The following is a 24,023-nucleotide window of genomic DNA, read 5'->3' as shown; positions in this document are numbered from 1 at the left end:
TTCCCCCACCCCCCCTCTCTGTGGTGTTGTTCCCCCACCCCCCCTCTCTGTGGTGTTGTTCCCCCACCCCCCCTCTCTGTGGTGTTGTTCCCCCACCCCCCCTCTCTGTGGTGTTGTTCCCCCACCCCCCCTCTCTGTGGTGTTGTTCCCCCACCCCCCCTCTCTGTGGTGTTGTTCCCCCACCCCCCCTCTCTGTGGTGTTGTTCCCCCACCCCCCCTCTCTGTGGTGTTGTTCCCCCACCCCCCCTCTCTGTGGTGTTGTTCCCCCACCCCCCCTCTCTGTGGTGTTGTTCCCCCACCCCCCCTCTCTGTGGTGTTGTTCCCCCACCCCCCCTCTCTGTGGTGTTGTTCCCCCACCCCCCCTCTCTGTGGTGTTGTTCCCCCACCCCCCCTCTCTGTGGTGTTGTTCCCCCACCCCCCTCTCTGTGGTGTTGTTCCCCCACCCCCCCTCTCTGTGGTGTTGTTCCCCCACCCCCCCTCTCTGTGGTGTTGTTCCCCCACCCCCCCTCTCTGTGGTGTTGTTCCCCCACCCCCCCTCTCTGTGGTGTTGTTCCCCCACCCCCCCTCTCTGTGGTGTTGTTCCCCCACCCCCCCTCTCTGTGGTGTTGTTCCCCCACCCCCCCTCTCTGTGGTGTTGTTCCCCCACCCCCCCTCTCTGTGGTGTTGTTCCCCCACCCCCCCTCTCTGTGGTGTTGTTCCCCCACCCCCCCTCTCTGTGGTGTTGTTCCCCCACCCCCCCTCTCTGTGGTGTTGTTCCCCCACCCCCCCTCTCTGTGGTGTTGTTCCCCCACCCCCCCTCTCTGTGGTGTTGTTCCCCCACCCCCCCTCTCTGTGGTGTTGTTCCCCCACCCCCCCTCTCTGTGGTGTTGTTCCCCCACCCCCCCTCTCTGTGGTGTTGTTCCCCCACCCCCCCTCTCTGTGGTGTTGTTCCCCCACCCCCCCTCTCTGTGGTGTTGTTCCCCCACCCCCCCTCTCTGTGGTGTTGTTCCCCCACCCCCCCTCTCTGTGGTGTTGTTCCCCCACCCCCCCTCTCTGTGGTGTTGTTCCCCCACCCCCCCTCTCTGTGGTGTTGTTCCCCCACCCCCCCTCTCTGTGGTGTTGTTCCCCCACCCCCCCTCTCTGTGGTGTTGTTCCCCCACCCCCCCTCTCTGTGGTGTTGTTCCCCCACCCCCCCTCTCTGTGGTGTTGTTCCCCCACCCCCCCTCTCTGTGGTGTTGTTCCCCCACCCCCCCTCTCTGTGGTGTTGTTCCCCCACCCCCCCTCTCTGTGGTGTTGTTCCCCCACCCCCCCTCTCTGTGGTGTTGTTCCCCCACCCCCCCTCTCTGTGGTGTTGTTCCCCCACCCCCCCTCTCTGTGGTGTTGTTCCCCCACCCCCCCTCTCTGTGGTGTTGTTCCCCCACCCCCCCTCTCTGTGGTGTTGTTCCCCCACCCCCCCTCTCTGTGGTGTTGTTCCCCCACCCCCCCTCTCTGTGGTGTTGTTCCCCCACCCCCCCTCTCTGTGGTGTTGTTCCCCCACCCCCCCTCTCTGTGGTGTTGTTCCCCCACCCCCCCTCTCTGTGGTGTTGTTCCCCCACCCCCCCTCTCTGTGGTGTTGTTCCCCCACCCCCCCTCTCTGTGGTGTTGTTCCCCCACCCCCCCTCTCTGTGGTGTTGTTCCCCCACCCCCCCTCTCTGTGGTGTTGTTCCCCCACCCCCCCTCTCTGTGGTGTTGTTCCCCCACCCCCCCTCTCTGTGGTGTTGTTCCCCCACCCCCCCTCTCTGTGGTGTTGTTCCCCCACCCCCCCTCTCTGTGGTGTTGTTCCCCCACCCCCCCTCTCTGTGGTGTTGTTCCCCCACCCCCCCTCTCTGTGGTGTTGTTCCCCCACCCCCCCTCTCTGTGGTGTTGTTCCCCCACCCCCCCTCTCTGTGGTGTTGTTCCCCCACCCCCCCTCTCTGTGGTGTTGTTCCCCCACCCCCCCTCTCTGTGGTGTTGTTCCCCCACCCCCCCCTCTCTGTGGCGTTGTTCCCCCACCCCCCCCTCTCTGTGGCGTTGTTCCCCCACCCCCCCTCTCTGTGGCGTTGTTCCCCCACCCCCCCTCTCTGTGGCGTTGTTCCCCCACCCCCCCTCTCTGTGGCGTTGTTCCCCCACCCCCCCTCTCTGTGGCGTTGTTCCCCCACCCCCCCTCTCTGTGGCGTTGTTCCCCCACCCCCCCTCTCTGTGGCGTTGTTCCCCCACCCCCCCTCTCTGTGGCGTTGTTCCCCCACCCCCCCTCTCTGTGGCGTTGTTCCCCCACCCCCCCTCTCTGTGGCGTTGTTCCCCCACCCCCCCTCTCTGTGGCGTTGTTCCCCCACCCCCCCTCTCTGTGGCGTTGTTCCCCCACCCCCCCTCTCTGTGGCGTTGTTCCCCCACCCCCCCTCTCTGTGGCGTTGTTCCCCCACCCCCCCTCTCTGTGGCGTTGTTCCCCCACCCCCCCTCTCTGTGGCGTTGTTCCCCCACCCCCCCTCTCTGTGGCGTTGTTCCCCCACCCCCCCTCTCTGTGGCGTTGTTCCCCCACCCCCCCTCTCTGTGGCGTTGTTCCCCCACCCCCCCTCTCTGTGGCGTTGTTCCCCCACCCCCCCTCTCTGTGGCGTTGTTCCCCCACCCCCCCTCTCTGTGGCGTTGTTCCCCCACCCCCCCTCTCTGTGGCGTTGTTCCCCCACCCCCCCTCTCTGTGGCGTTGTTCCCCCACCCCCCCTCTCTGTGGCGTTGTTCCCCCACCCCCCCTCTCTGTGGCGTTGTTCCCCCACCCCCCCTCTCTGTGGCGTTGTTCCCCCACCCCCCCTCTCTGTGGCGTTGTTCCCCCACCCCCCCTCTCTGTGGCGTTGTTCCCCCACCCCCCCTCTCTGTGGCGTTGTTCCCCCACCCCCCCTCTCTGTGGCGTTGTTCCCCCACCCCCCCTCTCTGTGGCGTTGTTCCCCCACCCCCCCTCTCTGTGGCGTTGTTCCCCCACCCCCCCTCTCTGTGGCGTTGTTCCCCCACCCCCCCTCTCTGTGGCGTTGTTCCCCCACCCCCCCTCTCTGTGGCGTTGTTCCCCCACCCCCCCTCTCTGTGGCGTTGTTCCCCCACCCCCCCTCTCTGTGGCGTTGTTCCCCCACCCCCCCTCTCTGTGGCGTTGTTCCCCCACCCCCCCTCTCTGTGGCGTTGTTCCCCCACCCCCCCTCTCTGTGGCGTTGTTCCCCCACCCCCCCTCTCTGTGGCGTTGTTCCCCCACCCCCCCTCTCTGTGGCGTTGTTCCCCCACCCCCCCTCTCTGTGGCGTTGTTCCCCCACCCCCCCTCTCTGTGGCGTTGTTCCCCCACCCCCCCTCTCTGTGGCGTTGTTCCCCCACCCCCCCTCTCTGTGGCGTTGTTCCCCCACCCCCCCTCTCTGTGGCGTTGTTCCCCCACCCCCCCTCTCTGTGGCGTTGTTCCCCCACCCCCCCTCTCTGTGGCGTTGTTCCCCCACCCCCCCTCTCTGTGGCGTTGTTCCCCCACCCCCCCTCTCTGTGGCGTTGTTCCCCCACCCCCCCTCTCTGTGGCGTTGTTCCCCCACCCCCCCTCTCTGTGGCGTTGTTCCCCCACCCCCCCTCTCTGTGGCGTTGTTCCCCCACCCCCCCTCTCTGTGGCGTTGTTCCCCCACCCCCCCTCTCTGTGGCGTTGTTCCCCCACCCCCCCTCTCTGTGGCGTTGTTCCCCCACCCCCCCTCTCTGTGGCGTTGTTCCCCCACCCCCCCTCTCTGTGGCGTTGTTCCCCCACCCCCCCTCTCTGTGGCGTTGTTCCCCCACCCCCCCTCTCTGTGGCGTTGTTCCCCCACCCCCCCTCTCTGTGGCGTTGTTCCCCCACCCCCCCTCTCTGTGGCGTTGTTCCCCCACCCCCCCTCTCTGTGGCGTTGTTCCCCCACCCCCCCTCTCTGTGGCGTTGTTCCCCCACCCCCCCTCTCTGTGGCGTTGTTCCCCCACCCCCCCTCTCTGTGGCGTTGTTCCCCCACCCCCCCTCTCTGTGGCGTTGTTCCCCCACCCCCCCTCTCTGTGGCGTTGTTCCCCCACCCCCCCTCTCTGTGGCGTTGTTCCCCCACCCCCCCTCTCTGTGGCGTTGTTCCCCCACCCCCCCTCTCTGTGGCGTTGTTCCCCCACCCCCCCTCTCTGTGGCGTTGTTCCCCCACCCCCCCTCTCTGTGGCGCTGTTCCCCCACCCCCCCTCTCTGTGGCGCTGTTCCCCCACCCCCCCTCTCTGTGGCGCTGTTCCCCCACCCCCCCTCTCTGTGGCGCTGTTCCCCCACCCCCCCTCTCTGTGGCGCTGTTCCCCCACCCCCCCTCTCTGTGGCGCTGTTCCCCCACCCCCCCTCTCTGTGGCGCTGTTCCCCCACCCCCCCTCTCTGTGGCGCTGTTCCCCCACCCCCCCTCTCTGTGGCGCTGTTCCCCCACCCCCCCTCTCTGTGGCGCTGTTCCCCCACCCCCCCTCTCTGTGGCGCTGTTCCCCCACCCCCCCTCTCTGTGGCGCTGTTCCCCCACCCCCCCTCTCTGTGGCGTTGTTCCCCCACCCCCCCTCTCTGTGGCGTTGTTCCCCCACCCCCCCTCTCTGTGGCGTTGTTCCCCCACCCCCCCTCTCTGTGGCGTTGTTCCCCCACCCCCCCTCTCTGTGGCGTTGTTCCCCCACCCCCCCTCTCTGTGGCGTTGTTCCCCCACCCCCCCTCTCTGTGGCGTTGTTCCCCCACCCCCCCTCTCTGTGGCGTTGTTCCCCCACCCCCCCTCTCTGTGGCGTTGTTCCCCCACCCCCCCTCTCTGTGGCGTTGTTCCCCCACCCCCCCCCTCTGTGGCGTTGTTCTCCCCCCCCCCCCCCCCCCCCTCTCTGTGGCGTTGTTCTCCCCCCCCCCCCCCCCCCCTCTCTGTGGCGTTGTTCTCCCCCCCCCCCCCCCCCCCCTCTCTGTGGCGTTGTTCCCCCCCCCCCCCCCCCTCTCTGTGGCGTTGTCCCCCCCCCCCCCCCCCTCTCTGTGGCGTTGTTCTCCCACCCCCCCTCTCTGTGGCGTTGTTCTCCCACCCCCCCTCTCTGTGGCGTTGTTCTCCCCCCCCCCCCCCCCCCCCCCCCTCTCTGTGGCGTTGTTCTCCCCCCCCCCCCCCCCCCCCTCTCTGTGGCGTTGTTCTCCCCCCCCCCCCACCCCCTTCTCTGTGGCGTTGTTCTTCCCCCCCCCCCCCCCCTTCTCTGTGGCGTTGTTCTTCTCCCCCCCCCCCTTCTCTGTGGCGTTGTTCTCCCCCCCCCCCCCCCCCTTCTCTGTGGCGTTGTTCTCCCCCCCCCCCCCCCTTCTCTGTGGCGTTGTTCTCCCCCCCCCTGTGGCGTTGTTCTCCCTCCCACCCCCCCCCCTCTCTGTGGTGTTGTTCTCCCCCCCCCCCACCCCGTTCCCCCCCTCTCTGTGGTGTTGTTTCTCTCCCCCAACCCCCCCCCCCCCCCCCTCTGGTGGTGTATCCACCCCCCCCTTTCTCTCTGGTGTTGTTGCCGCCCCCCCCTCTGTGGTGTTGTTGCCCCCACCCCCACCCCGTTCTCTCTTGCATGCCCCCCACCAACCTCACCCACTCTCTCTCAGGCCGCCCCCCTCCCCCTCTGGCTCCCTCCCCCTCTCGCTCTCTGGGCCTCCCCCCCTCCCCTCCCTTTCTCTCTCTCTCTCTGCCCCCCCCCTTGTGTCTCCCTCTATCTGCCCCCCCCCCACCCCGACAGTTGCAGGGATTGGGAGTATTCAGCACAGCAGCTTAGTGGTTGATCAATTTGAGCTGACAGGTTGGTTTCAACTTCGGACAGATTCGGGGATTTTTGGCAGGTTCTGACTTTTTTAAAGTTCGCCGGAAAATCTCAAACTGATAGCACGATGTTTTTTAAAACACTGATCTGGAGGAAGACGACAATGGAAAACTTTTCATCTCTGAAATACATCCGCGGGCCGGATGGAAAACTTTGGCTGCCGGATCCTACCCTGCGAGCCGTATGCTGGACAACCCTGATGTAGCCTGACGCAGTACTTCTCACTTGTACTGTTCCATGAATAAACTAGCTCTCTGGGACTGATATCACCACAACAAGCATAAAGTATACCAAGTGTTTAAAATGGCCTTCTGAATATTTGCATATGAAGTGCTTCAAGGCATTGAAGTTTAAATAAAACTAAATGATGTAGAACTAGGCTAAGTTGAAGCATTCTCCATCTAGATTTGAATGTTCTAATAATGTGTTTATTTTTATATCTTAATCAATTTCATTTGAGCATTATTGAATAGGTTGTGAAATGTTCTGTCCCCACAGTATGCCTGCTATGCCATTGGCAAAGATGTCCAAGCCATGAAGGCTGTGGTTGGTGAGGAAGCTCTCACACCTGATGACCTGTTATATTTAGAATTTCTGCAGAAATTTGAGAAGAACTTCATTGCACAAGGTATGTGCAGATATAAACTGACACGGAAATATTTCATTTAGCTTTAGAATAGTACATATTTATTAACAAAAAAGAGATTGCAAGAACATTTTATTTGTTTTGATTTAAGTGACGTTTTAAATGTTTAATGCTTGGTGCTTGTATATGTTGTAATATAAAGTTTCTTATTTTGAAAACCACATAAATCACAGTCCAGATAAGGGGAAAACATATCTTCTGTTTCACTTAGGTTCATACGATAACAGGACCGTATTTGAAACCTTGGATATTGGCTGGCAGTTGCTCCGAATATTCCCCAAGGAGATGTTGAAACGTATTCCTCAAAATACACTGGCAGAGTTTTACCCAAGAGATTCTGCTAAGCATCAGTGAAGTTCCAAATCCAAGACTGGAAGATTGTTTGAAAACCTTATAACGTATTTAGTACTGAAGCTTTCTATACTTTACACACTCCAGCAATTGTTTACAATACAAAAACATGGATATATGTAAAGATGTAGAGATACACAAATCAAAGTATTGGAGTCCACAAAATCCAACTATTTGAAACAAAAATCTTTATCTGAGCATGCTGAAACTTGCAGAAATGTGTTTACACCAATTGAAATCTATTTGTTTACGTTCTCTTTCCCAGTGTGTGAATAAACCCTAGTTGGATTTATTGTCAGTTTCCACTGAGATGAGATCAATCAGATAAGTTGAGCAAAAAGACAATCATTCTCATCTCAAAGGTAAAAGAAAAACTGAATATTGAAGGATTTGATGTAACAATTTGCATTGGCTAACGAAGCCAAATTTATCTTAATTAGGGAATTAGGATTTTCAAAATTAGAAAATGTCAAATTTTATTCCAGTACAACTTGCTACCAAAAAGATAGAAAGAAATCACCTGTGCTTAGTGTATTTGCATGTATTTCAAAAATAATTAACTGTGTGGGAGATATTTTGATGACATGATAAGGCACTGTATAAAGACTTTTCTTGGTCAATTATGGAAACGTGAATTAATACAAGTAAATAGATCTGTTTTAACTATGTCCTGAATTTGCTTCCTATGTTCTGATCTTCAGAAATTGGATTGTTTTAACTTCTGTGTTTATAGCTATAATCGTGGTGAAAAATTGCTTTATTGCAAATCATTTAAATTTAACTTGGTGATTAACTTGACTATTTAAATAGGCCAAAATATATGGTACGGAGATGCATTCCACTGTTAAAAATTAAAAGTAGAAAACTGTAAGGATAATGGACTTTAATCAACATTTTAGTCTAATTTTTTTCCTGTGTGGTAAGATCAGATAACCTGAATATTGTTCCAAATAATGTATAGCATTTGATCTGTGTGCATTATACAAGAAAATATTCCACCAAGTTTACATTCCTTCTGACTAAATGTTCTTTTCAAAACAACTTTTCCTCATTGAACCTCCTCCTGTAAAAGTATCAAAATTACCAATTATTTCCATGTAAACTTCGGTTTTGGAAATTGGATTGTAGAGGACAATGTGTGTTCACTGGTGTTCTGTTTCATATATTTGTGCAACTTAAATTAACATTAAATAAAGTTACAAAAAGGAAAGGTTGGACTTCTAAATGTTTATGATCTCATCAGAAAATGTTAAACTTTTTACAGTGGATACAATATAAAACATACTGTGAAAAGATTGACTATTGTACAACAGGACTGATACTTTAGTGCAATGTGATATTCTGTTTTGGAGCACCAAGCAGGATCTAATTTTGCTTCGCACTATTGGTCATGATATTCTACAGTTGTACTGGTACTTTAAATGTTGTAAATTTACATGTAATCTGCATGCCTGAGTCTTTAGACTTTATTTCTATGCTGCTGATGATTACATTTTAGTGTCATGCCAAAATTAATTGGAGTGTCTGAGGAATTCTGAATTAGCTTTTTGTTTTTATCAGTAGCTTTGATTTGAATACATGAATTATGTTCTCACTTCTAAATAATAGTGAATGTTTCTTTTGGGCCTCCTTATCTCGAGAGACAATGGATACGCGCCTGGAGGTGGTCAGTGGTTTGTGAAGCAGCGCCTGGAGTGGCTATAAAGGCCAATTCTGGAGTGACAGGCTCTTCCACAGGTGCTGCAGAGAAATTTGTTTGTTGGGGCTGTTGCACAGTTGGCTCTCCCCTTGCGCCTCTCTCTTTTTTCCTGCCAACTACTAAGTCTCTTCGACTCGCCACAATTTAGCCCTGTCTTTACAAATAGTGAATGTAATGTTTCCATATCACATAATAGCTGAATGTTGTCTACATTGATTTAAAGATGCAGTATTGTGTACTTTGAGCTTATTTGTGTACTCGCAAAGTTTCAGCTAGATTCTGATTTTCATTCTATGCTTAATTATTGATCGGGCCCTACCAAATTCACGGTCAAATTTTACGAAGTTCATGGTCACAGCATTTTAAGAATTGTCAATTTCACAATTTCACATATTTAAATCGTAAATTTCACTGTCTCAAAACCATGAAAATCTATTAAAACAAAAAAAGACACAGGTTTCTAGTTTCAAATGCATTTATTATATACTCAAAAACTATTGTAAAAAGTTGACTGTATACAGGTTACATTCTTTAAACTCACTGAAGTCCGTGATCAAATGTAAGCATGGAGCAACCTGCAACAGCCTCTTTCTTAATTTCCCTGCGGTGTAAACACCTGTCTGGATTTAGACACATTCTGCATTCCAGAGTTCACCTCGCATTGTGTAGCAAAAACCTTCAATAGCTAGTCCTGTTGTAGTTTATTTGCATTTGGCAAGCAACCATTTTGTACATTACGTTGAATGAATGTACACAGCTTTTAGGTGATCAAGTTTTTCTACTGGTATGTAGGTGCTTGCAGAAGCACCCACAAGTTCCATTGCAACTAACATGATTTTCTGAGCTCTGTCAACTTCTTAAAGAAATGACATCATTGCTGTTTTTTGCATGTTTGTTTTCCAGCAGTCCAGTGTTGGATGCTCTCTGCTGCAATGCCTGCCACATGTGATCCAATGAAACATTGAACTTGTGTAAAACAGTATTCCACTATCTGCACGCAGAATTTGCCTTCCAAATTCATTCTTTCGATGTGCTGCACAATGTGGCCATTTTTGATATGCTCATTCTGGCATTCTCACTTGTCTGCCAATGCTTGAGACTGCTATTCTCAAAACGTTACTGGAAGCCCTCCCTCATCTACCAATCAGTAAAATGTGCCAAGTTTGCAAAATGGCTGATTTCATGGACCTGAGATTTCACAGTCCATGACACATTCTTTGGTAGGGCACTACTTCTTGAGGTGGAGCAGGAATCAATAGAAACATGGCACACCAAGTTCATCTAAGAATGACCTGTAACGAATAGAGGCAACAAATAAGGAGTTCTAACTAAATTAAATTTGCCCTACTACACATCAGTTGCATTTTGGTATTTGTGGACAAACTGCTTTTAATTTGTTAGTCCTCTTTCAAAATCAATGTGAAAGCAGAAATCAAATTGATCTATTTTTTAAGCTATCAATCGCAAACTGGCAAGTAACAGGTAAACGCCATGTTGTGATTGATTTCAGTCCAGGTCTTGGATATGTATGAGCATTTATAACAAATACATGTGTAACAAATTCTGAATAAGATTCATTTTGTTGCCTGCAAGTACAATGTCAAATCTCTGGAAATCTTTTTCTTCCAGCGATTTATTCTTAGGTTGAGGACTTGAGTTAACACCCCTCCCGCACCCCGAAACAGTGTGAAACACTTTTACCCCTTAATTTTTTTTTGTAAGGTGACCTTTATACCCTAGGCCCCTTTTATTTTGTCGAGGGGGCCTTCATTGCTCAGGCCCCCTTTATGTGCATTTTACATAAATAATGTTCTTAAAACATATTTAAAAATAATTGTAATGGAAATCCAGAATCAGGACCTCATGCATGCACAATTCTGGGCAGTGTAAACAGGCTACCAACAATGCTGCCACTGATCTCAGACCATACATGTCACAAAGCTTTATTTAATGTTGAACATGTATATTTAATTTCAAGGGTGCGCAAGCTTTTGCCTTTGTGAGTTGTAGAGATAGGTACCAATGCGTGTTAGAGGCCACATATTAAACCCACGTTTCCACTGATCTGCATACATCTGAAGTTGCTCATACCAACAGCATTCATTTTGAAGTAGCATTTCCCAAATTTATTCCAACAAACAAAAAATGAACACAATTAGGACTGACTTTCCTGCGTTTGGAGCTTCACGTAGGCCATACCAGCCCCATTATCTCTTACACCTTTTATCTTTTAAACATATTTTTATTATATATGTGTATCGGCGTGTTCCAGTTTGGAGGTGGGAACACCCTTCAAAAGATCGCCTTTTGAACCCGAGTTAACAGCAAATTTTAAATTAGCATATTTTCTGATCAGATGTGGAATTTGATAACTGAAAGGTCACATGCTTTCCCCTCTCGGAGTTCACAACCAGATAATATTGGAGATATGACTAGCAATATCGTGATTACACTCTTCTCCCTTTAAAGGCATTCACAAGCTAAGGAAGTAAGAAAAAGTGAACGGCTGGACTTCCTTAGGACCTACCTTTACTTTTAAAACAGAAGCACAATTGTGAGCATTGAACGTACTATTTTTTACAACCATAACTACCACCTTGAGCTACCTAGTTCCTTTTGATAAAACAATACTTTGTTCCCTATTGCTTGCGGCTTTGTTTTCAGAAGTTACCTCAAATAAGCGAAATCAGCAGTTAGGTGCACCTGGAGCGATGCCAGTGTGGGATCGGTAGGGCAACCTGCCGACTTCCTGGTCACAGGTGAAATCCGGTACACTCGACTCGACACCATCCCGAGCGAAAATGGCCACGACTGAGGAAGAAAAACACATCAAAACCCTGAACGACTTGTCGAAACAAGGTTTGTGCATGTGTTAAAGATTGTTATATTATTGCCACCTCACCCCTTAGGATCTGCAAGCGGTTTTATTCACTGCAGGAAAGCAACTGCAAAAGTTACCCGCACTGAAGCGATTTTAAATATTTGGCAACTGGGTGAAAAATTCAGTTCCCCCACTTACTTTCAAACAAGGCAGCTTCAACAGGGGGGAAAAACTGAACTTGCAGTCTCCGTCAGTTAATAAGTGTCTGTTAAATTGTGTGATTTTGTAGTCAAAGATAGCATTTGACACTGAGCTATACGATATGGGAGCAGTTGAGTGCATATGTGAAATAATTCCGCCTTTAATGCAATTATTTTATTTGGGCATCTTCATATAAACTTATGAACAATATGTTTGAGTACTTGTTTCAATAGTTTTTGAGTAATACACATTGTCGGCCTCAGCTTCACGAGGGTATGCAACATTATAATCGCATTTGTAGTGGAGCTAGGATTTTTAAAATTCATTCCTGCGATGTGAGCGTCGCTGGCTAGGCCAGCATTTGTTGCCCATCCCTAATTGCCCGTGAGAAGGTGGTAGTGAGCTGCTTTCTTAAACCACAGGTGCTGTTTGGAAGGGAGTTCCAGGATTTTGACCCAGTGTCAGTGAAGAAACGGCGATATAGTTCTAAGTCAGAAACAAAAACAAGAAATGCTGGAGTCACTCAGCAGGTCTGGCAGCATCTGTGGAAAGAGAAGCAGAGTTAACGTTTCGGGTCAGTGACCCTTTAGTTCTAAGTCAGGATGGTGTGTGGTGTGGAGGGGAACTTCCAGGTGGTGGTGTTCCCATGCATCTGCTGCCCTTGTCCATCTAGGTGGTAGAGGTTGTGGGTTTGGAAGGTGCTGTCTAAGGAGCCTTGGTGTGTTACTGCAATGCATCTTGTAGATGGTACACACTGCTGCCACTGTGCATCGGTGGTGGAGGGAGTGAATGGCACCACATCTACAAACAATCAAGTGGGCTGCTTTGTCCTCTCCAGCTGAATTACTAATGGGAAGGAAGCTAAGAACACAGCTTCCAGTATTGCCTCAACAATTAATTCCTGGATTGATGACTTAAGACTACAAGAAAGTTCGAAAGAGAGAAAATGCCTACTACAGAAGGAAACAAACCCAGAATTATAAGATTTCGAGTGAGAAGCTTACCCAAATTAAACAATGTTCAAAAAGTTTGGATATGTAACCTGGAACAGGAAGGTACAGTAATCCATAAACATGAGAACTATTAGCAATCGTATGTTATACGAACGACTGAAGGGAACATACAAAGGAATCAGAGGAATATCATTCCTATTCCTCAAAAGCAGCATCCATCTGCAAGATCCAGATGAAGAAGAACAAACCCAAACTGAACGAAATACTACAACTCGTAGAAACGAGAAACCAAGTCAACAACCCAGACTTACTTCGAAAACTACTGAACGTCCCAGACAGATTACAACCAGATTGGGGAGAGTTGTCAAACCTCCTGAGACTGAAATAAAAACATAAAGTTCTGGAGATACCTGATATGTTAACTCTGCTTCTCTCTCCACAGATGCTGCCAGACCTGAGTATTTCCAGCACTTTCTGTTTTTATTGCAGATTTCCACCATCCGCAGTGTTTTGCATTTACTCCCCAGACTGAAGATGTAAAGTCAGAAACTTGGGGACAGAGAGAATAGTAGAATAAAGGTATATATGTTTGGAAAAATGTTGGGTAAAGACCGGGGGTGGGGGGAATATAGTCATAGAATCATAGAAAGTTTATGGCACAGAAAGAGGCCACTTGGCACATCGTGTCTGTGCCGGCCGAAAAACAATCCATCCATTCTAATCCCACCTTCCAGCATTTGGTCCATAGCCCTGCAGATTATGGCACTTGATGTGCATATCCAGACTTCTTTTGAATGAGGTGAGGGTTTTTAACTGGTCTGTCATGTGGGACCTTTTCAAAAGCCTTGCTAAAATCCATGTAGATGACATCAACTGCACTACCCTCATCTATCTTCCTTGTTACTACTCCAAAAATTCGATCAAGTCGGTCAGACAAGATCTTCCCTTAACATCCATGCTGACTATCTGATTAATCTGTGCCTTTCTAAGTGACCAGTTTATCCTGTCTCTCAGAATAGATTCCAATAATTTGCCCACTACTGATGTTAGACTGACTTTCTGTAATTATTCGGTCTGTCCCTCGCTCCCTTTATAAACAGAGGTGCAACGTTAGTGGTCCTCCAATCCTCGGGCACCACACCTGTATCAAGTGAGGACAGGAAACTGATGGTCAGACCTTTTGCTATTTCCTCCCTTGCTTCTTTTAACAGTCTGGGGTACATTTATCAACTTTCAAGGATGCAAATCCCATTAATACTTCCTCTCTCACTATGTTTATCACATCCAATACTTCACAGCCCCCATTTGAGTGATAATTACTCATTGACAGTGCCAAGCTCTAACCTTGGGTCATTTCAATAGTTCATTGTGGTAATTATTAGCAGAGATTAAGTGTTGTCTACAGTGATGAATGATGTCCTTAATTTTCAGTGATACAATCACTACTTATGTAATCCTCATCAGTAATTTGCCCAAACTAATTATTTAAAACAATAAATTGAGTAGTATTCCTGCTATGTAGTGAGGCTGTCACTTTAAATAACGGCAGGATCAACAAACTACAGCCTAACCTAATTTCCAATGTAGATATTGTACTCTGTTTCTATGTAGTATAGTGACTGATGCAACAGGCTTGTTATTTTATGTAACACTCGACCAAATGTAAAATGAGGTCTTATCTGACAAGATCAGAGAATTGATTTCTTTTAATTCTCTAAATTTGGATGATGCAGTAGGTTAAATTTCAATCCTGTGATGTGGATTGGAAACCAGCTTGAGCTAATGGTATGAAGGTCACTAGTTCATCCGTAAGAATCTTAAGTAAAATGAGTTTTGGTCATCTTAACCCCGTTCTTAGCAGTGTGAGATTGGGCACTAATTCCATCAGATCACACAAATGCCGGAAAGATAATGATGCAGAAAATGGAATTATCTCATTTATGTTGTAAGGGATGGACTTTTGAGTTTGCAGCAGAGTTTAGGAAAAGTCACTGCACCACAAAGAAAGAAAAAAAGACTTGCATTTATATACCACATTTCATAACCGTCACATGTCTCAAAGTGCTTTACAGCAAAATGAAGTACTTTTGAAGTGTACATAAGAACATAACATAAGAAATAAGAGCAGGACTAGGCCGTTCAAGCCCTCAAGCCTGCCCCGCCATTCAATAAGATCATGGCTGATCTGCCCCAGACCTCAACTCCTCTTTCATGCCAGCTCCTCATAGCCCTCAATACTCTGATATTTCAAAAATCTATCTACCTCTTCTTTAAATACTTTCAGTGACCTAGCCTCCACAACTCTCTGGGGTAGAGAATTCCAGACATTCACTACCCTCTGAATGAAGAAATTCCTTCGCATCTCAGTTTTAAATGAGTGTCCCTTTATTCTGTAACTGTCCCCTAGTTCGAGATTCCTCCACTAGTAGAAACATCTTCCCAACATCTACCCTGTCAAACCCCCTCAGAATCTTGTACGTTTCAATAAGATCACCCTCATTCTTCTAAATTCTAATGAATAAAGACCTAACCTGTTTAGCTGTTCTTGATAAGTCAAACCCTTCATCCCAGGAATCAGCCTAGTGAATCTCTTTTGAACTGCCTCCAATGCCAGTATATCCTTTATTAAATACGGGGATCAAAACTGTACGCAGTACTCCGGGTGTGGCCTCACCAACACCCTGTACAGTTGTAACATGACTTCCCTATTTTTAATGGAGTCTCTCTCCATTTAAATAATAGTCTGCCTTTTGATTCTTCCTACCAAAGTGCATGACCTCACACATTCCTACATTAAACTCCACCTGCCAAGTTTTTGCCCACTCACTCAACCTATCTATTTCCCCTTGCACATTCCTTATGTCCTCATCACAACATGACCTCCCACCTATTTTTGTATCATCAGCAAATTTGGATATATTACACTCTGCCCCCTTCCTCCAAGTGATTAATATAGATAGTAAATAATTGAGGCCCTAGGACTGATCCTTGTGGCACTCCACTAGTTACGTCTTTCCAACCTGAAAAAGATCCATTAATCCCGACTCTCTGTCTTCTGTGAGTTAACCAATCCTCAATCCATGCTAATACATTACCCCCAATACTGTGAGCTCCTATCTTGTGCAATAATCTTTTATGTGGCACCTTACTGAATGCCTTCTGGAAATCCAAATACACTACATCTACCGGTTCCCTTTAATCAACTCTGCTTGTTATATCCACAAAGAACTCTAGCAAATTTCTCAAACATCATTTCCCTTTCACAAAACCATGTTGACTCTTTTTGCATTAAGCTTTTCTAAATGTCCTTCTATTTCTTCCTTAATAATGGACTCTAGCATTTTCCCAATGACCGATGTTAGGCTGACTGGCCTATAGTTTCCTGCTTTTTGTCTCCCTCCCTTCTTGAACAGGGGCGTTACATTAGCGGTTTTCCAATCCATTGGGATCCTCCCAGAATCCAGTGAGTTCTGGAATATCTCGACCAATGCCTCCACTATCTCTGCAGCCACTTCCTTTAAAACCCTTGGATGCAGGCCATCAGGTCCTGGCGACTTGTCTGCTTTTAGTCCCATTAGTTTGTCAAATACTTTGTCCCTCGTGATAGAGACTGTTACAAGATCTTTCCTCCCATTAGCTCCTTGCTTATCTGATATCTGTGGGATGTTTATAGTGTCGTCCACCGTGAAGACCAATGCAAAATATTGGTTTAAATTATCTGCCATTTCCCTGTTCCCCGTTATCAATTCTCCAGTTGCATTCTCCAAGGGTCCCACACTCACTTTAACTACTCTCTTTTTATATACCCATAGAAGCTCTTGCTATTTGTTTTTATACTTCTTGGCAATTTACTTTCCTAATCAATTTTCTCCCTCTTTATTAGCTTTATAGTCATCCGCAGCTGGTTCCTAAAAAAAATTCCCAATCCTCTGGCCTACCACTAGTTTTCGCTTTGTATGCCTTAGTTTTTGATTGGATACACTCCTTGACCGCTTTTGTTAACCACGGGTAGTTCATCCTTCTCATCGAGTCCTTCTTTTTGACTGGATACATTTTTGCTGAACATTATGAAATATCTGCTTAAATGTCTGCCACTGCTCATTCACTGACCTTCCCCTTAGTCTATTTTCCCAGCCTGCTTTAGACAGTTCTTTCTTCATACCTGCGTAATTGCCCTTGTTTAAGTTGAGGACACTGGTTTGAGTCCCGAGTTGCTCGCCCTCAAACTGAATTTGAAATTCTACCATGTTGTGATCGCTACCCCCTAGAGGATCCTTAACTACAATATCTTTTAATAATCCTATCTCATTACACATTACTAGATCTAAAATAGCCTGTTCCCGGGTAGGTTCTGCAACATGTTGCTCTAAGTAACAATCCCTGATGCGCTCTACAAGTTTGTCTTCCATGTTATCTCTGCCAATTTGACTTGTCCAGTCAATATGCAGATTAAAATCACCCATGACAGTTGTAGCACCCTTCTTACACGCCTCTGTTACTTCCCTATTTATACTTTGTCCTACAGTGAGGCAACTCTTCAGGGACCTATAGACGACTCCCACCCGTGACTTCTTCCCCTTGCTATTTCTTATTTCCACCCAAACTGATTCCACATCACGATCTATTGAACCTATATCACTACTCACCACCGCACTGATATCTTCCTTTATTAACAAAGCCACCCACCTCCTTTTCCTTTTTGCCTATTTTTCCAGAACTTCTAATACCCTTTACTATTGAGTTCTTGGTCACCCTGCCACCACGTCTCTGTAATAGCTGTCAAATCATATTCATTTATTTCTATTTGTGCCGTCAACTCATCTATCTTGTTATAAATGCTGCGTGCATTCAAATAAAGGGCCTTAAGCTTTGATTTTTTATCATTATTACTCATTCTGGTTCTAATTTCTGCTGCACTCTTCTGCTTATATTTTCTGCCCCTTCCTGTCACACTTTGATTACCGTTCGCCTCTTCATTACCCTGCACCTCTGCTCTCTCGTTTCTTTTAAATTTTTTAAACTTCCCTTCAATTGAACCCAACCCCCACCCCCCCCACTAATTAGTTTAAAGTCCTATCTACAACCCTAGTTATACGATTTGCCAGGACACTGGTCCCAGCATGTTTCAAATGGAGCCCATCCCAACGGAACAGCGCTCTCCTTCCCCAGTACTGGTGCATGTGCCCCATGAATCAGAACCCATTTCTCCCACACCAATCTTTCAGCCATGCGTTTACCTCTCGAATCTTATTCACCCTACACCAATTAGCACGTGGCTCAGGTAGTAATCCGGGTATTATTACCTTTGTGGTTCTGCTTTTTAATTTAGCTCATAGTCCCTCAGCAGACCCTCTTTCCTAGTCCTACCTATGTCGTTGGTACCGACGTGGACCACAACAACTGGATCCTTCCCCTCCCACCCAAGTTCCTCTCCAGCCCAGAAGAGATGTCCTTAACCTTGGCACCAGGTAGACAACACAGCCTTCGGGACTCCCTGTCTTTGCTGCAGAGAACAGTATCTATTCCCCTAACTATGCTATCCGCTATTACAAGTACATTTCTCTTTTCTCCCCCCACTTGAATGGCGCTCTGAACCACGGTGCTGTGATCAGTTCGCTTGTCCTCCCTGCAGCCTGTGACCTCGTCCACACCAGAGCAACTAACTGTTGTAATACAGGAAGCGCATAAGTCAATGTTGCGCACAGCAACCTCCCACAAACAGCAATGTTTTATTGGCCGGAAATCCTGGCACAATGGCATAAATGACTATTTACAGAACAGAATCTCAAAATTTGCTGATGACACCAAACTTGGAGGTGTGGCAAACATTGAGGATGATATGAACCTTTCGCAACAGGACATAGATAGGCTAGCAGAATGGACAGAGAGGTGGTAGATGGAAGTTAATACTGACAAATGTGAGGTGTTGCATTTTGGCAGAAGGAATAGGGAGAGGCAATATAAAATAAATGGCAAAGTTCTAAAAATTGTGCAGGAACAGAGGGACCTGGGGTGCATGTGCATCGATCTTTGAAGGTGGCAGGACATATTGAGAGAATGGTTAGTAAAGCATATCAGATCTTGGGATTCATAAATAGAGGCATTGAGTACAAAAGCAGGGAAGTTATGCTGAACCTTTATTGAACCTCTAGTTAGGCCCCAATTGGAGTATTGCATCCACTTCTGGAAGGATATGAGGATCCTTGAGAAGGTGCAGAGGAGATTTACCAGAATGTTTCCAGGGATGGAGAATTTTAGTTAAGAGGTTAGGTTGGGAAAGCTGGGTTTGTTCTTAGAACAAAGCCGACTGAGGGAAGATTTAATAGAAGTGTACAAGATTATGACAGGCTTAGATAAGTTAGACAAGGAAGAGCTGTTCCCATTAACAAATAGTACAAGGACTAGGGGACATGGTTTTGGGCAAAAGATGCAGGGGGAATATGAGGAAGCACTTTTTTATGCAGCAGGTGGTAATGACATGGAACTCGCTACCCACAAAGGTGATGGAAGCGAAGACGATCAATGACTTCAAGAGGAAGTTGGATGGCCACCTGAGAGAAATAGACTTGTAGGGCATTTATAAGCTAAGGATCGAGCTGGGGAGTGGGACTGACAGCATACTCCATGGAGAGCCAGCATGGATTCAGTAGGCTGAGTGGCCTCCTTCTATGCCGGAAATGACTCTATGACTCTATAATTGATGGATAAATATTGGCCAGGAATCTTCAAAATAGTGCGATGGGATATTTTATATTCACCAGAGCAGGCCTTGGCTTAACGTCTCATCTGAAAGATGGCACCTTTGTCAGTGCATTACACCTTCAGTACTGCACTGGAGTGTCAGCCTTGATTTTTGTGCTCAAGGCATGGAGTGGGACTTGAACCCAGAAGCTTGTGCCTCTAATTCCACTCAGCTATTCTCTACCCGTCAAAAAAGACATATCCTCCAGAGACATAGGATAGAGAGTAGGCCTAGTGACTGAAAGACAACCTCTTTGACTGAGAACCACATGTGAAATAAATTCTGCAGCTCTACCTTGACACCAATGGATAATATTGATCTGCAAGGAAAATCAATCCACATCTTGGAAGCTAAACAAGAACTGACCGAGCTTCTGTTAACAGACAAAGATGAGCAGTTTTAAGCTCTGTCTGACCAGGAACCAGCATGCAAGTCACCTGATTGTGCAAAAGTTCTACACATGAGTGCTTTTTCACAAGGCATTTTCAAGGGGCAACTTCAGGGGAATTTTCAAGCAGCACAGGAAATTCAAATCCCATGCTACATTTATGCAACAAATGGACATGGGAATAAAAATGCTGGACATCAACGTAAAATGTTGAGAGCTAGCATATTTCTCTTTCAAGTAACTATATAATTCTCTTTTTTTTAAAGACTTTATGGTTTGTGGCAAAACAATTCCATATTTTAATCACCCTATGTATAATTTTTAACCTGTTCATTAATTCTTTGTATGATTATCTTAACTATGTATTTATCCCCTACTGGATATGACTTTTTATACAGAGCTTCGAATAGTGTATAAACACCTCTTTCCAGCATTTTAAGATCTGTGAATAGGCAGTGGTAACTCTATATTGTGGGCTACTGTAGTAATAATTGAAAACCCTATTGACTCAGTTCTTATGTGAAAATGTCTTTTTCCTCTACTGCAGCAATTGATGAATATGAAGAACTGATAAAAGAAAATGAGAAAATAAGAGAGGAGGTGAGTATTTTTCCAGTAGTTCAAAACTAAATAACTACCATATGGGATAGAACCCTATAATTGCTTTGTGGATCCAAGAAATTACACACCTGATAGATAGCATCTACTATATACGCCCTTCTATGCATATGACAGATACATTGTAATTTTTAAAAGCGTGATATAATATAGCTTGCAAAAAATAAGCAGTCTATTTACAGCTTCTCATAAAGAATGATATCCATTTCCCGCAAGTATCTATCTAGTTGAGCACTTGAAAACCATAGCATGCAAGGCTACGGGCCAAATGCTGGAAAATGGGATTAGATTAGATGGGCTTGATGGCCAGCGCAGACACGGTGGGCTGAAGGGCCTGTTTCTGTGCTCTATGACTCTATGACTATGACTCTATGATTACTTATGCTCCCCAATCAAGTCATTTTGGTTCGCCACCTCCCACGCTAGGTGGCATTTTGCTCCCCCGACCTTCTGCATTGACCAGCTGATCGGTCCTACTACCTCCATACTAACAAGTTTTTATGCCTCTTCCATCCACCCATCCCCTCCACCCCTCCACGACCACCAACCCCCCGCCCCACCCACAATCCACCAGGAGAGACATTTCAACCCTTGCTATCCCCCAGTCAGGGGAATAAGTCAATGCAATAACCCATCTCAATATGTCTTGGCTGGCCGGGATCAAAATGGACCCTCTGAATCTGTTCTGCGCCTGCCCCCCCCACCCCACCCCTCTGCTAATTATCCATGCATCCTCCACAATCTTTTCCTTCCCCAGTTGTCACCGTCTTCTGTTCCCTTCCCTCACCCTCCTTATTCTCCCTCTTTCGTCCTTCCTCCATATGCTTTCCTCATCATCCTCTTCTCCTCCCTCCACCCAATTCCTCTTCATGTTGCCACCTCTCCCTATACACCTCCCTCCATCATCAATTTCCTCTTTCTTTCTCTCCTTGTCCACTCCTTTGCCTTCCTCTCATGCTTCTTTCGTTCTTTTACCGTCCTCCATTTCTGCCTAGTTCTCCCTCTTCCCACTCATGCTCGCTCCTCTTCTCCCCACCCACCACTCTCACTTCATCCTCCTCCTTTTCATCCTTTTACTCTTCTTCACTCACCACTTCCTTCCATCCTCCTTCCCCTCTTATTCTCGCTTTCCATCTGCGTCCAGGTATCTTCCTTCTAATGCTGCTTCACCAGAATACTTCACTTGCTCTCAACTCCTTGTTGGAAACATCATGGAGATTGACTAGTTAATTACTAATTATAACTGGCCTATTCTGCTCCTTTCTTAATTATAAATTTTAATGGGATTTATAGAAATGGTGACGTTTGAAATGATTTGCTGTAAAATTAGGTATTGTATCATAATTGCATTTTGTTATACTAATGTTTAGAATTTAGCTACAAAAGGCAAACATCACATTTTCCCCTGTGGAAATGTTGTTGGTTTGTTTTTACAATAAATATCAAGTTATATAATTGATTTATTATCATCAAGGTGGACAATAGAGCTGAGGTAAGGAGCTGTTTTTGGTTATTCAGACCTTGTGCTACAAATCATTGGTGACGTTGTTGTAGTAGCGCAATTCTTTCATTTAATTCTGTGAATTATTCATTTATTGTCATATTAATACATTAACATGTTGAATGTGTTCCACAGTTTAATTATTTAATTGAAAATAATTGACTACTTAGTGAATTCTCAGTCAATGAGAGAACTACTCCACAGTGTCTGTATGAATAGGTTGTGATTTTTGATGGAAATCTATTGTAATTGTGTTAAGATATAATTAACAATGTGATCATGCATCATAGTATTATGAATCTTGGGCAGGGATCGTGTAGGTAATTTGCAATGGGCTTTTCTGATTTGTTGCATAAAACATATCTTTCTGAATTGTTTAAAGTAAATATATAGAATTGTGGTAATATATGTTTTCTTTGGTTAAAGAATACTGAAACAAAAAATGAACTGAAAATCAGATCATTTTAACCAAAAGTGCTAATAAACAGAACATGAAATAAACCAACTATTAAAGTTAATTGTACATTGGTCTTTGCCCAGACAAAAAACACATTTTGTTTAGAATTTAATTAGCATGATGTCAAGTTTATGTGGTAACTGAAGTATTCTAAATAAAATTGACCGCATCTTAATTATCATCTTCTCAGTTAATCAAACATTACACTTCTAAAATATAATTTTGAATTCACAATAACATGCGCTGTTGAGCAGGAAGTTCCATTCATATTTTAGAAAGATGGTTCCTTGCAGATAAATGTCCATTATTTGTCGGATTTCTATTCCTTAAATGATGACTGAGACAAGTATTGAAGCCTCACATTTTGTACTGTTTCTTAAGAGTATGGTTTCTCACCATTTGGAAAATTATCAGTCAACTTTTCCAAAAATTATCTGCATGCGCATCATATGTTAGTGTGATTCCCATTGCTATTAATGTATCCTCTCCTAGCGCCATTATTTCAAAGAAAGATACCTTTAAAAAATAGTGTTGTCATTTTTTAGTAGCTCTTACAGACAGGGGCAGCGTTAAGACGCTGTGCAATTGCACAGGGATCCGAGCCAATTGGGGCCCCAAATGGCTCCACTGAAAGGACATCTACACAATGGTAATTGCTGATTCTTAATCACTCTGTCAACTACTTCTATATTTCCTATTGCAAACATGACTTATCATAAGCATAGGTGTGCGAATTTGACACCAAATGTAATAGTTAGTATTTAATATCATTGTCGAGTATCATGAAAGGGCCTCAAGCCAAACCTTTGCATGGGGCCCCTGCAAAGGCAAGCACCACTGCTGCTTACAAAAGAGAGTGAGATCTCTTCAATTCAAAGGTCTTGCTGCAAAATAGAGTGATTAAGCATTCCCACACAACCCTGATGCAATAGCTCAAATTCTTACAATGAAGTGTTGACATAGTTTCTTCCCTTTCTCTTTTAATTTTAAATTCAGTTAGAGATGATGATGTGCAGATACTGGTCACAAAATGGTACATGTATACTGCAATCCACAGTTGGCAGCCCTGTGTTACACTGCCATTGGTATGTTACACTTTGTCCAGTGGCACACTTGCACAGAGCTCTGTTTGCCAGCTAATGAAATTTATTGTTAGAAGAGAGTTTGTAGTATCTGTACACTCATAACATTAAAATATTCAAATTTAAGAAATCTCCAGGTTGTCTCTTGATTGTTTTAAAACTTGATTTTACACCAGATTGAGAAATTAAACTGTTTCCCATTTCACATACCCAGTGTCAACATTAACAACTCCCAAATCAGGTAAAGTAAAGTTATCCTGTCATAGGGCCAGATCCATGTGCCACAACTAGTGATTGGCTGTGTAAACCTAAAACACTTTTGGGTTGGGCAGAATCATAGTTACATGCAAGCATTCCAGTGAAATTAACTATGTTGGCAATACCATTGTCACCATGTCCCATTAATGCCCCAGGGCACCCATTGATGGAAAATCACTAGAACACAGTGTACTTGGCCTAAAACATAAAAGAACTGCTCAGTAAACTGACTTTTATCCAAGTCCAACAATATATTACCACAAAGTTCTATCAGTCAGTTTTCATGTGTCACATTTCTATTTCTCACACTCGTGCCTTCTCTGAATAATATTTCCAAATTAGGTGTACTTTTATGCTCTGAGTCCATTGGCAGCTGGAAAGAAGAACCAGACACCACACATTATAATAACTTGCATTTCTATTGTATCTTTAATGTAGTAAAGTATCTTAAGGTGCTTCACAGGAGCGATTATCAAATAAAAGTTGATACTGAGGCATGTGAGACATTAGGACAGATGACCA

At 46.2% G+C, this 24,023-nt stretch overlaps 2 protein-coding genes across 3 annotated transcripts in view; both read left to right on the top strand.

Annotated features, from left to right (window-relative positions):
- The window catches only part of atp6v1ba (ATPase, H+ transporting, lysosomal, V1 subunit B, member a), a 100,920-nt gene extending 92,929 nt beyond the window's left edge, over nucleotides 1-7,991 (top strand). The window contains exons 13-14 of the mRNA XM_068052979.1: nucleotides 6,283-6,412; nucleotides 6,642-7,991. Coding sequence (XP_067909080.1) covers nucleotides 6,283-6,412; nucleotides 6,642-6,784 — 273 coding nt within the window. The 3' untranslated portion in view covers nucleotides 6,785-7,991. The remainder of the gene's footprint in view (nucleotides 1-6,282; nucleotides 6,413-6,641) is intronic.
- Nucleotides 7,992-11,226: 3,235 nt separating this feature from the next.
- shtn1 (shootin 1) overlaps nucleotides 11,227-24,023 on the top strand; it is a 143,703-nt gene continuing 130,906 nt past the window's right edge. For both annotated transcript variants that reach the window (XR_010977067.1, XM_068052978.1), the window contains exons 1-2: nucleotides 11,227-11,339; nucleotides 20,133-20,185. Coding sequence is in view for 1 of the 2 variants with exons in the window: in XM_068052978.1 (XP_067909079.1) it covers nucleotides 11,282-11,339; nucleotides 20,133-20,185 (111 nt within the window). In the remaining variant the exon portion in view is untranslated. The remainder of the gene's footprint in view (nucleotides 11,340-20,132; nucleotides 20,186-24,023) is intronic.

This window comes from Heterodontus francisci, chromosome 20 (genome assembly GCF_036365525.1).
Source record: "Heterodontus francisci isolate sHetFra1 chromosome 20, sHetFra1.hap1, whole genome shotgun sequence".
In the NCBI taxonomy this organism is placed as follows: domain Eukaryota; kingdom Metazoa; phylum Chordata; class Chondrichthyes; order Heterodontiformes; family Heterodontidae; genus Heterodontus; species Heterodontus francisci.
This window is presented reverse-complemented; position numbering and strand designations above follow the sequence as displayed.